We start from the raw sequence: 13181 nt of genomic DNA, 5'->3' as shown, positions 1-13181 counted from the left end.
TGTCACATACTTGTTCTCTCATGGTGGGGATGGTACTTAATTCCTCCCTGTATTCTCTAGCATTAATGGGATGTTTGAAGTATCTTCCACCATAAAGACAGATGCACAATAACTGTCTAATTCCTCTGCTATGTCCTTGTTCTCCATAGCCATCTCCCAAGATTCATTTTTTTAAGGGGGCCTATGTTCACTTTGATCACTCATTTCTTCCTTTTTTTTATATTTAAAGAAGCTTTTATTGTCAGTTTTTATATTCCTTGCTCATTTGCCTTTGTGGCTTATTTTTTTCTCCCTTTATTATCTTTTTAATCCTCCTTTGCTGAATTTGAGTTTATCTTGGTCTTCAGGGCAAATCACTAACTTTTGCTTCCTTATATGATTTTCCTTTCAACTTAATTCTGTCCTTAACTTCCTTGGTTAGCCATGGTTGGTTTATCCCTCTCTTAGAATCTTTCCTCCTTGCTGGGATGTATTTTTGCTGCGAGTCATGGATTACCTCAAATGTCTGCCACTCCTTACTGTCTTTCCTGCTAATCAATCCTCCCAGTTCACTTTAGCTAACTCTATACTCATTTAAACATAACTCTCCCCTTAAGTTAAACACAGTTGTTTCTGACCCTAGTTTCTCTCAATCTCTATTCTCTTGGAATAATCAATATTAAATTCTCTCGTATTATGATCACTACTTCCGAGGGGATCTTTTACTCTGAGATCTACGTGGTGGGGAGGGATCCGCCAGGGGTCAGCGTGCCTAGAGACAAAACAGGGAAGTGGTAAGTTCAGGACTGATGCAGGAGCAGATTAGTTTCCAGGTAATTAACTTGATCCAGAGACTAGTTGCCTGATCAAATACCAACTGAAACAGCTCTTTCAATTTGAAAGTTTGTCTGTTGTATGATTTGCACTTTTATTTAGTGTTGTCTTTTTCCCTTTGAAACTAGGAAAGTGCGTAAGATGCTGGGCCCGGTCGATATGAAGCGGGCAGCACGTCAGCCCTACAGACAGATTCTCATTCGACAAGGACGTGCATCTTCTGCATCGCAACAACCCAGGCAGCCCATGAATGAAGAACCAATAGTCATCGAGGATTAATGCAAAGTGGAGTTTTAATAAAGCAAGAGACTTGTAGTCCCTGTTATACTTGAACCTTCAGTAAGCATGAAGTAGAGCTCCTGAACTAGACTCCAAATCAAGTGCTTGTCAGCCTCACGTTTAAGATCAATTTGAAGGATTATTATTTGAGTTAGATTTCCAGTGTCCTTCCAGAGTGGACAGTGGCAGTGGACAGACAGACAGTGGCCGATGGCTACAGTTAAAGGCAGCTCCGACAGCCTCTTCCACCCCTTCTCGGTGGCTACCACGTTTTTTTGTTCCTGCAGGAAGCGGAGCTGCCTCGTGATGTTATTTGCGAACCTGAATGGCCTGTGGTTCTCTTTGTTCTTCGAACTATCCTCTTACTCCAGTGTGTGCTGCTGGGGCTCCCAGAACAATGTGGTTGTCTATGGCTTGGTAAAAGGTTTTTTTTAAAAAGAAAAAGAAAAGTAAAGAAAAAGATTTTAAGAATTCCTTTTATTTTGAGAATTGTCTGTAATAGTTTAAGGAGGTGCCGTTTCTCCTCGGTTTAAGAAGCAAGTTTTGTTTTTATGAACTGGTTGGCGTGCAGTTAATGCAGTGCATTGTTTTTGCATGTTACACTGTATATTGTATCCTTGAACCCATTTAAAATGGTGCAGTTTTCCAGTGGAACCGAAGAGGAAAAAAAAAACTTTCTTAAAAGACTTTTTTTCATGTATGACCTTGAATCTTTTCATCACTTGAGATTCGTTATTGCAAGTTTCACAGTGAATAATTATGTACAAAATATTTTTCCATGTTTCTGACTTGGGTTGTGTTTGAAGCACCCTGATTTTCACAGTGAGATATATTCCTACTACAAGGTTCTATAGTTTAGTGTGCTGATATGTACATACACTGCTAATGTAGTTGGTAAGTTAGTGTTATTCAGTCATTCCATAGGATTCAGGGAGGGGCAGTGGATGTAAAGTTTTACTGATTCTCTTTGTAACAGCTTAAGGACATGCAGTGTCCCCACTGGGGCAACCTGGACTTGGTGTCCCTCTTGGAATAGTCAAATGAAGCTCATTCTTAGCCATATGAAAACAATAAAGCATCAACTGAAATCTCTCCAAGTTACTTTCTTCTACTTTAGCATTTTATTTTGTCAACTGCTCTTTGTGACACGTGTGGCATGTTTTCTTTTCAGCATCTGCGAGGAGCCATTGCAGCCTTTGCACCCTGTTCCTGTGCAGTCTTCACACCTTTTCTGAACCAGTCCCACAGCTTGAAACATGACAAATATATGCCCCACAATTAAAGAAATGGGACTGCGAAAACGGAGCCATAGGCCAGTTAGCCTAACAGTCAGTTTGGAGATGGTAGGAACTGCAGGTGCTGGAAAATCTGAGATAAAAGGTGTAGAGCTGGATGAACACAGCAGGCCAAGCAGCAGCATAGGAGCAGGAAGGCTGAAGTTTCGGGCCTAGACCCTATTTTTAGGGGCATGATAAGAGACGACACTGAACAGAATCAACATGATTACAGAAAGAGATACGAAAACTGCCATTTATTTTAAATGTGTGTAACCAAGAGATTAGATAAAGGGAAACCAGCATTTACAATATTTGGATTTCAAAAAGCATTTGATAAAGGTGGCAAAGTTAGCCATGATAGGGAAGCTTGAAGGCTACAAAGAGATATAGAGAGATAGCAAGAACTGCAGATGCTGGAATCCGAGTCAATATGGTGTGGAGCTGGAGGAGCACAGCAGGTCAGACAGCATCAGAGAAGCAGGAAAGTCGACGTTTCATGCCTAGACCCTTCAGGACTTCATGATATAGGTTAGATTAGTAGAAGCGAGTTTGGCAGATGAAAAATAACGTGGGAACATGTGATATTATCCACTGCAGGAGGAAGAACAGAAAAGAATGTTTTTAAAAGGTGAGAGATTGGGAGGTGTTGAGATTCCTTGAGAGTCAAGTGACCTTGTACACTAGTCACAGCAACTGATTGCAGCACATGATATGTTAACTAACTTCCATTACAACAATTACTGGACTGTAAGTAAAGAAATCTTAACTGCAGTTAGAGGTTTGTGAGAGCATACCAGGAATACTGTATACAGTTTTGATCTTGCTGTCTGGAAGGATGAATTTGGAGGAGGTGCAATAAAGATTCAGTGGATTGATTCCTGGGATGACATGATTGTCCAGTGAGGAGAGATTGGATACAATAAACCTATATACTGTAGAATTTAGAGGAATGAAAAATGATTTCATTGTAACTGGCACTCCTGAGAGGGCTTCATGGATTAGATGTTGGGAGGGCTTCTGCTTGTGAGTGTTTAGAACACACGGTCCCAGTGTAAAGTTAAAGCTTCTGCTATTTAGGAACAAGATTTTTTTTTCCACTCAAAGGATTGCAATCCTCAATTCTATTCAGAGAGCTGTAACCAAGCTTAACAGATTTCTTTTACTATAGAATTGAGGGCTATTGAGATGATGCAGTGAAAGTAAAGTTAAAGCAGGTTTGAAATCCCACTTGGTCTACTCATATTTCCATGTTCTTACACTATGTTCACTCTTGTTTTCCCCCTCTCCGCGCGCGCGCGCACACACACGGAAAGTATCTTCTTTAAATTTACCCTGTTGAACTCCTTCATAATGTGAAGACTTGCATGAGTCATCTCCTTAAAGTAAGAAAGGCCCAGTTTGTTCCGTCTGTCCTGATGGTTATAATCTCTTGGTCTGAGGCTATCTTTGTCAATCTTCTTTGCAATATCTCCAGTCCCTCTGTCATTTTAGTAATGTGGAATCCAGAACTGGGCACAGTTTTCATAAATATGGACAGAAGAATGTACATTTAGTTTAACACAACTTCCCTATTACTCAATTTTGCTCCCTTTTGAAATGAACTCTACTGCTGTGCTTACCGTTTAGCAGATCTCTAACTGATTTTAACTGACCTTATTACTTTTTAATGAAACTGAGTTCCTGGATCCCTTGCTGCTCCATACAAACTTAGGCAATTGTTTTGCAAGGAGTGAATGACCTCTTTACCCTTTACAGCAAATGCATCCTTGCACTAATCTCAGTTGAAATTAATTTCTTTTCCTGATTTACCAGACTGATCCCAGGGATAATGGGATTGTCTTGAAAGGAGAGACTGAGTAAAATGGGCCTATGTTCTAGAGTCTCAAAGAATGATGGGTGATCTCCTTGGAACTTGCAAAATTCCCTCAGTGTTTGACAGGGTAGATGTGGTTGGGATGTCCCTCCAACTCCACCTGGGCTGTGGGGTAGTAGCAGTCTCAAAATGTGGTCTAGGTCACTTCAGACTGAGGTGAGGAGGAATTTCTCTGACAATAGTGAATCTTTGGAATGTTGTACACTAGAGGGCTGTTGAGGCTCAATTTGAATCTGGATACTGACTATTTCAAGGTGTATGGTGATGGCTGGGGAAAATGGCTGACGTGGAAGATCAACTTTGATCTGTTTAAATGGCAGAACAGGTTCAATGAGTCAATAGGTAAATATCAAGGGCAATTCGGAACAGGCAATAAATGCTGGCCAGCCAGCAATGCCCACATGCTATGAGTGAATAAAAGTCAAAGGTATACTCCCATTCCCTTTTATTCTTTTAAATCACTTTTATAGAAATATACACTTAAATGTGATGTATTGCGTTCTGTGGATTAATCAACTGAATGTAAGAAAATTAAATGCACGAATGTCTTTGATTAGATTGCTAGTCATAAATATGATTTCCCAGTCAAGTGTCAATAAATATAAGCCTAAAAGGGTGTAACTCATCTTTGATTTTTAATGTGAGGCCAACATTTTAAAAATGGTATTAAAGACATGTTTTCCAATCTTCAACATCGGTGGTTTAAGGGATGGAACTGCAGGAGCAGGAACTAAGGGTCCAGTGGTGAACAACTCTCAACCCTAGGAAATGAAATTTTGTTAAAATTCTGTAAACCTAAACTAAAACCATTCATTGGTTATCACATTTCTGCTAAGCTGTGGATGATGTTGGGGAACAGAACTGGTTTTTACTTGTTTGCTTAAGACATGCCTAAGACCAGGCACATAAAAGGATATACCTACAAAGTTCAGATTCACCGTGATTTCAGTTAAATCTTTTATTGATGTTTTGTAATTGGTCAAGACTTCTCGCTGTCCACTTATTTTAATAACTCAAAGTAGCTTTACACTAATTTCCAAGAATAGGATGTCTCCAGTTGTCATGGTGATGACAGCAGACCTTTGCTCACTGGTTTCCCATCCAGTTGAACCACACTCAGCCTCAAACTGAAAAGGTGCTGTTTGCTAACAAACTTAACCCCTTACAGAACCCTTCTTTAAAAATGGATCAAAAACTGTCATGTAGCAAGACTTAAAACCTCCTTCACAATTTGGTACGCAGTATTAAATGGAACTTCACAATCACCTTGTGTTTAACTAGATATAAACCACATTCACATTTTCTGATATTTAACCAATGCACAGTCACCTTTAAAAAGCGAATGTTGAGTGTAATTAATTCTGACACACATTATTGAGTCCCTTGTTATAAGGGATGGATTCAGTGCTGGTTTTTTCATTAGATATGGGCCTTGTTGATGAGGCCAGCATGTATTGCCCATCTATAAATGCCCCTGAACTGATTTTCTCCCTATCACTAAGCCATTTCAGAGAGCAGTTTAGCATTATTGCTGTGGGTCTGGAGACGCATGGATGGCAGATTTCATCCCCTAAAGGGCATTAGAACCAGATATTTGCAACAATCATGTGATGATTGTCATGGTCACCATTATTGACACTATTGTATTAATTTAAATTGTACCAGCTGCAACATGTTGGGATTTGATTCCATGTTCCCAGAGCATTAGCCTTGGCCTCTGGATTTCTAGGCCACTGCACCGTTGTCTTCCTTGTTGCAATCCAATCTCCCTTATTCAGGGAATGATCATATAATTTGACTGAGTTCAAAGCACAGTGAGGTTTATGAAGGATAAAATAAGCAGACATTCTTATTCATAGATATAAATGTTCCACTGTGTAATAAAATCTATTACTTGTGCTGAGGTTTATATTGTGTTTGATAATGATAGACTATGCCTCTTGATTTATTAAAAGCTTTCATTTAATGGACCACAAAGACCATCTTGTCAGTGTTGCAGTGGTGACCTGTCTGTAATGAACTGTCATCTTTAAACTTAGGCAAGTTTCTGTTTCCATGTAATGAGAATCCTCATTTGAGTAGTCACTTGATGGTACAGAACGTGAGCATGGCTGAAAAAGAAGAAATATGCTATTGAAGCTTTCCATGTTGCACTTATCTGGATATAACTGCAAGAATGCCAAATTTCAAAGACAGCAACAATTTATACTATTATACTACATGCCAATTGGTTGAGATGGCTGGCTGATGAGTAAAGGTTTTTCTATGGGAACATACCAAGGAACTATTGTTCCCTACCACCTTTTTTTAAATGAAAGAAGAAATCACTTATGGAACAATTCTGACATTTATGCTGACAATTAATTTAAGATTATCAGTCTGCCTCAGTAACACTTCTGGGATCTATAAGTAATCTCTCACTGATTTATCCTCTGCAGGGAAAGGGAACGTGACCAGGCAGGTGCTTTGTTTGCATTAAATAAATACTTTGACCAATCAACATCCTTTTTTTCATGGTGTAAATTATTGCTCCCTTTGGAATTTCATATTCTTATATCTGTCCTGATGAATGTGAAATGGAAAGTTCAACAGCATGTCTCTTTTTAGAGTAACATATGATCATCAACAATCTGTCCTGGTCCACCCACATCAAACTGACAGTCTCTACATCCTCAGGAAATTCGACATGTCCCGAAGGACTTACCAATTTTTATAGATGTGCCATAGAAACCATCCTATCTGGATGCATCACTATGGTATGGCAACTGCTTTTCGCAAGACTGCGAAAGACTACAGAGTCATGAACACAGCCCAGTCCATCACATAAACCAGCCTTTCATCCATTGACTCTGTCTATACTTCCCGCTGCCTCGAGAAAGCAGCCAACATAATCAAAGACCCCTCCCACCCCAGTTATACTCTCTTCCACCTTCTTCCGTCAGGCAGAAAATGTAAAAGTTTGAATATACATGTGAACAAATTCAAGAACGGCTTCTTCCCTGCTGTTATCAGACTTTTGAATGGTCCTCTCAAATGTTAATTCTAATCTCTCTCTCTCTTTGCACCTTCTCTGTGGTTGTAACACTATTCTACACTCTGTTTTGCTACCCTGATGCACATTATATGGTACAAACTGCCTGTATAGCACACAAAACAACACTTTTCATGGTATTTTAGAACACGTGACACCAATAAATCAATAAAACAATTATGCATAATGATTTACACCCTGTTTCATACGTTCATGAACTTAAGCTAGAGAAACTGGTTGTTTATGAAGTCTAATTCTTAATCAATGGCAAACAGTAATGATAAGATGTCCATCATTATACTATCTCAGTCAGCACTCATTCACCATAAGATATTGTAGCAGAATTAGGCCATTCAGCCCATTGAGTCTACTCTGCCATTCGATTATGGTTCTTGTGTTTCTCAACCCCATTTCTCTCTGTTATTAATCAAGAACCTATCTATCCGTGTCTTAAATACATTCAAAGACTTGGCCTCCACAAATTCACCACCCAGTTCTGAAGGATTTTCCCTTCACTCTGAGGCAGTGCTGTCAGGCCCTAGTCTCTCCTACTAGTGGAAACATCTTCTCCACAGCGTTGTGTTCCCAACACTGACTACTGTAGAACTTCCAGCAGTCACTGGCTACCATCTTGAAAAAGACTCCTTTATCTCCACTTTCTGCCATCTTCCAGTCAGCCAATACTCTATCTATGCTAGTACCTTGCCTCTAACACCAATGGCTCTTGTGTGGCACCTTGTCATAGATTTTCTGGAAATCCAAATAGATCTCATTCACTGGCTCTCCTTTGTCTAACTTACTTGTTACCTCAAAGAATTCTAACAGATTTGTCAGGCATGACTCCCTCTTAACAAAATCATCCTCACTCAACCTATTTTATCATGCACTTCCAAGTACTCTGCAATCTCATCCTTAATGGACTCTTAAAATCTTACAAATTACTGATAGCAGGCTGATCTCTCTATAATTTCTTGTTTTGTGTCTTCTTCCGTTATTAAACGTGAGTCTTCAGGATGCTTCCTGACTCCAATGATTCTTGAAAGATCACCAACAATGTCTCCACAATTTCCTCAGCTATCTCCTTCAGAACTCTGGGGTGTAGTCCACCTGCTCCAGTTGATTCATCCACTTTCAGACCTTTTTGCCTCTCTCGCACCTATTCCCTTGTCATGGCCACTACAATCACCACTGTTCCTTACTCTCTTGAAGTTCTAGTGTGCTGTTGTTGTCCATCGTGAAAACTGATGCAAAGTACCTATTCAGTTCCTCCAACATGTCTTTGTTCCCCATTACTACTTCTCCAGCCTCCCTTACCAATGTTCCAATGTCCATCCTTGCCTTTTAGATATCTACTTCAGTATTACCTGCTATCTTTCCCTCATATTTCATCTTCTCTCCACCCTACCATTGCTTTTTTTGTTGTCCTGTGCTGGTTTGTAAAAGATTCCCAAACCTCTGGCTTCCCACTAATCTCACTGCATTGTATGCAATCATCGGGTTGCAAGAGATAACATGTGATGCAGTTGCCAGCTGTGGCTGAATGTATTTGTGAAGATTCCATCATGTGACCTGTACCTCAAATGGCCTGCCCAGACACTCTTGCCTTTGGCGCACCCTCCAGGGTGGAGTCATTTCAGACCCAATTGGAAAAAGAGTGGAGACTTTGTTACCCAATTGATTTAACATTGATTGTTCGAGAGGCAGTATTTTCCCTATTTCCAATATTTATCGCAGCTAATTAATGTGATAGAAAATGCAAAACACAACTGCAATTTAATTTAATGCCTGTGTGGTTTACTCCTAGAATTTACTCATTACAATGTCCTAAAGATTAATCTTAGATTCCTGGAAACTCAGGGATTGTCCTGTAGTGTTGATGATGCTACATAAACACCGTGTGAAAGTTCCAGAAGAGTGCTGTACCTTTTACAGTCTCTGCATTCCTGAGTTTAGAGCTGATATGTAAACCTTTGCATTCTTCAAATCTATTACAACTGCACCCTTATGCATTGGTCTCATTGTTGTAAACATCATCCTCTCAGTCACTGCCTGCATCTTTCTCTATTATTGTATCTAATGGCCTTCACTTCCTTAATCTCTCTTAGATATTTTATCACACAAAAACCCATTCTTACCTCACACTACTTTCAGACACTGCTGTCAGTCCACTAGAAAAATTCATGTTATATATGATGAAGACAGATTTAACCCCATGAATATGATATAGGATACTATTTCCTGTATTTGTTTTTTTTAAATCATTCATTGGATATAGGCATTGCTGGCTAGACCAGCATTTATTGCCTATCCCTAATTGCCCACGGGGCAGTTAACAGTCAACCACATTGCTGTGGGTCTGGAGTCACATGTAGGCCAAGCCAGGTAAGGATGGAAGTTTCCTTCTCTAAAGGGCATTAGTGAACCAGATGGGGTTTTTCCGACAATCGATTCATGGTCATCATTAGACTCTTAATTCCAGATTTTTAATTGAATTCAAATTCCACCATCTGCCCAGGCAGGATTCGAACCCAGGTCCCCAGAACATTACCTGGGTCTTTGGATTAGCAGTCCAGTGATAATACCACTAGGCCATTGCCTTCCCAAAATACTTGTTCAAACAGCCTTTTTATGTTAATTTACACCTAAATTCTACAGAGGTGAGTTCAAAGTTAAGTTGACAAATGTCACTGAGGTAATATCCTGGAACTCCCTTTCTAACAATACCAAGGGTGTATCTCATGTCCAAGGACTGCAATAGTTCAAGAAGATGGTCACTATTATCTCCTCAAAGGCAGTTAGAGATAGGCAACAAGTGCTGGCCCAGCCAGAGATAATCAACTCCCAAGGAGAAGTACATAATAGATGAATCGGATACAAGTGGATGTTTCATGGAATCCAATGGTCAGATTATTCAGGCTGTCAGTCTCTGAATATATCGTCAAGTGACAATGATGAATGGAGGTCTTTTATTTTTGCGAATCAGTAATTGAAGATTGTTAATGGAATGAAAACTATCAATTAATCTGATTTATTTGCAGGAATGCTGAAGAATTTACCACCTCAAACTTAGGTGCTGGAACTATGTCATTATCATTTGGGAAAAATAGGGACCAGCTATTTCCTATTTTCCAGCATGTCCACAATTCACAGCGTTTTTATAACTGATGAAAAGTATTCACAGACAACGCAAAAATGTTTTGCTTTAATGTTCCATGGATTTTTTTCTTGTGTGTTGATTGCTCCAGTACTCTGGAGATTGCTAGTTAATTCCCTGTGAGGTAATTCCACAATGGTAACCCTAACTGTGTGACTTTAAAAGTCTGGAAATTTTTGGACATTCAAAGGACTTAGCTGCTAATCATTCATTATAGGAGCAAGAGGAAATTTATGAGCTGCTAGGTGCCAGCTCTTGTTGGTTATACAACACATACTATACAGAACGGAAAACCAGTAAAACTAGCAAATGACACTTACTGTAGATATTTCTAATCAACTTGTTTAAGCATGTTATGACACACATCTGGAGCATGGGGGCTTCTGGCCCAGAGGTACGGACAAGAGCCGCATGAGTCTCTCAACATTTTTGCATCAATTAGTTCAGGCATTATATGGTAAACCTCTGGCACAGTTGGGTCTTAACACCAGCCTTTCTATCCCAGAAGCAGGTACACTACTATTGTGCTGCAACAGCCTGCCGATCCACCTTGTATACTTCAAGATGGAGCTCCAGAACAACCAGTACATTATAATTTGATTTGATTTGTTACTGTTGCGTGTACAGTGAAAAATTTGTTGTTTTGTGTGCAGTACAAGCAGATCATTCAATGCAAAAAGCATTAGGGTAATAGAACAGAGCGAGGAGCACAATGCTATAAGCTGCAGGGAAGGTGCACAAAGAGCGAGATAAATAACGAATGTAAAATTTGAGAGGTCCATTCAGAAGTCTGATAACAGTGGGGAAGAAGCTGTTCTTGAACCTGTTGGTACATTATGTCCAAGCTTTTGTATCTTATGCCTGATGGAAGAGGTTGGAAGAGATTATAACTGGGGTGGGAGGGGTCTTTGATTATGCTGGCTGCCTTCCCGAAGCAGCAAGAAGTATAGATGGAGTCAAGGATGGAAGGTTGGCTTGCATGATGGACCGGGCTGTGTTCACAACTCTGTATAGTTTCTTACAGTCCTGGGCAGAGGAGTTACCATACCAAGCTGTGATACATCCGGATAGAATGTTTTCTTCTGGTGCATCTATAAAAATTGATGAGTCTTTAATAGGTAAGAGTCTTTAATTTCCAGATGTTACTGGTAGATTTTCCCTCTACTGAGAGGTAGATCCTTGTCAATTGTACAGCCAATATTGAAAGCTGGACAGCAAGGACCTTCATGTGGTGTGCAATCTGTGGATTCAGCTGGTGGTGAGAGACAGCATTAGCAACCTTCCATGTTTTAACCTTCTAAAACCAATGGCAGATTGTGGTTTCTAGCAACCATCCCGACGCCCACAAACAGAGCTGCATCAGGACACCATTTAAACAAGCCACAACACATTGCAGCAACCTGGAACTACGCAAAGTAGAACAGGAGCGCCTATAAGGAGTTTTCAAAAGGAATGGATACCCTTAAAGCACAATCCACTGTTACTGCCAAGACAGACCACAACAGAAAGACACAACACGACCAGACTCACTAATCACCCCACCATACGTCAAGGACATTTCAGAGATGACCACAAGACTACTCAGACCCCTAGGTATCAGAGTAGCCCACAAACCAATAACCACCCTACGACAGCTACTGACGAACATAAAGGATCCCATACCCAAAACCAGCAAAACCTGTGTAATATACAAAATACCATGCAAGGACTGTGATAACGTAAATACCAACTAGCCACCAAGAGACATGGCCAATTCTCATTTGTCTCACTACACACAGACAATGAGGGACACTAATTCGAGTGGGACAACACAGTGATAATCCGCACAAGCCAAACAGAGACACGCCAGGGAATTCCTGCAGGCCTGGTATTCCAACCGGGACTCCGTCAACAAACACATTGAATTAGACTCTGTGTATGAGCTACTGATAAACAGAATCGGAAGTGGTACTAAACACCACAACAAACTGAGGCATATAAATAACAAGCAGGACAGAACATCAACGCTTCGTTGGAGGCGCATTGACAATGTTAACTAGCAGGGTAACAAAACGTTTGCAACCAAACCCATAGGCTTTGTGAGCGTGTCTACAACCTCAATGTCTCTTTTTATTTCAGATTTCCAATATACACAATTCTTTGTTTATTGTTAAGATGTGGGGGGTGGGGGGAGAGATGCTTTTGCCAGTATCAAAAATGGCGGCCCAGTCCCATTCTGTCATCGTGGGCGAACTGCGCACGCGAGGCCGATCGGTCTGATTGACGCATCAGTGAACCAATAGCTGAAGAGATTTCTGGTGTAATGTGACCACTTCGGACCAGTCAACGCTGGCGGCGGGATCCCGGTACCTGCGGGCAAGATGGCGGCGCCGCTGAACCAGCAGCAACAGCAACAGCAACAACAGCAACAACAACAACTGGCGGCCGCTCAGGCCCAGCAACAGCAGCAACAGCAACAGCAGCTAGTCCAGGCCCAGCAGCTGGCTGCAGCCCAGGCTCAGGCCGGTCAGCCGGCGCTCACACAACAGCAGCAACAACAACAGCAACAGGCCCAGCAACAGGACGACCCAGTGGCTAAATTTAAGCTCCTGATTCCACAGCTGAAGGACTCTCTGCAGGTATCCACCTGGGAGGGTCAGTGGCTCCGTGGTCACCTGGGGCCAAGGGTCAGTGGCTCCATGGCCACCCGGGGTCAAGGGTCAGTGGCTCCATGGCCACCCGGGGTCAAGGGTCAGTGGATCCATGGCCACCCGG

The 13181-nt window shown here is 41.0% G+C and overlaps 2 protein-coding genes across 4 annotated transcripts in view; both read left to right on the top strand.

Annotated features, from left to right (window-relative positions):
• LOC109933334 (metastasis-associated protein MTA1-like) overlaps positions 1–2193 on the top strand; it is a 98301-nt gene extending 96108 nt beyond the window's left edge. For all 3 annotated transcript variants that reach the window (XM_020532315.2, XM_048618287.1, XM_048618288.1), the window contains one exon: positions 942–2193. In XM_020532315.2, the coding sequence (XP_020387904.1) occupies positions 942–1092 (151 nt within the window). In that variant the 3' untranslated portion in view covers positions 1093–2193. The remainder of the gene's footprint in view (positions 1–941) is intronic.
• Positions 2194–12752: 10559 nt separating this feature from the next.
• Positions 12753–13181, top strand: part of med29 (mediator complex subunit 29) — a 14516-nt gene continuing 14087 nt past the window's right edge. Inside the window, exon 1 of the mRNA XM_020524003.2 lies at positions 12753–13045. Within this exon, the coding sequence (XP_020379592.2) occupies positions 12788–13045 (258 nt within the window). The 5' untranslated portion in view covers positions 12753–12787. The remainder of the gene's footprint in view (positions 13046–13181) is intronic.

The sequence above is a fragment of the Rhincodon typus genome, chromosome 39 (assembly GCF_021869965.1).
Source record: "Rhincodon typus isolate 14 chromosome 39, sRhiTyp1.1, whole genome shotgun sequence".
Taxonomy (NCBI): Eukaryota; Metazoa; Chordata; class Chondrichthyes; order Orectolobiformes; family Rhincodontidae; genus Rhincodon; species Rhincodon typus.
Note: the sequence above shows the minus strand (reverse complement) of the source record. Positions and strands in the feature narration are given on the sequence as shown.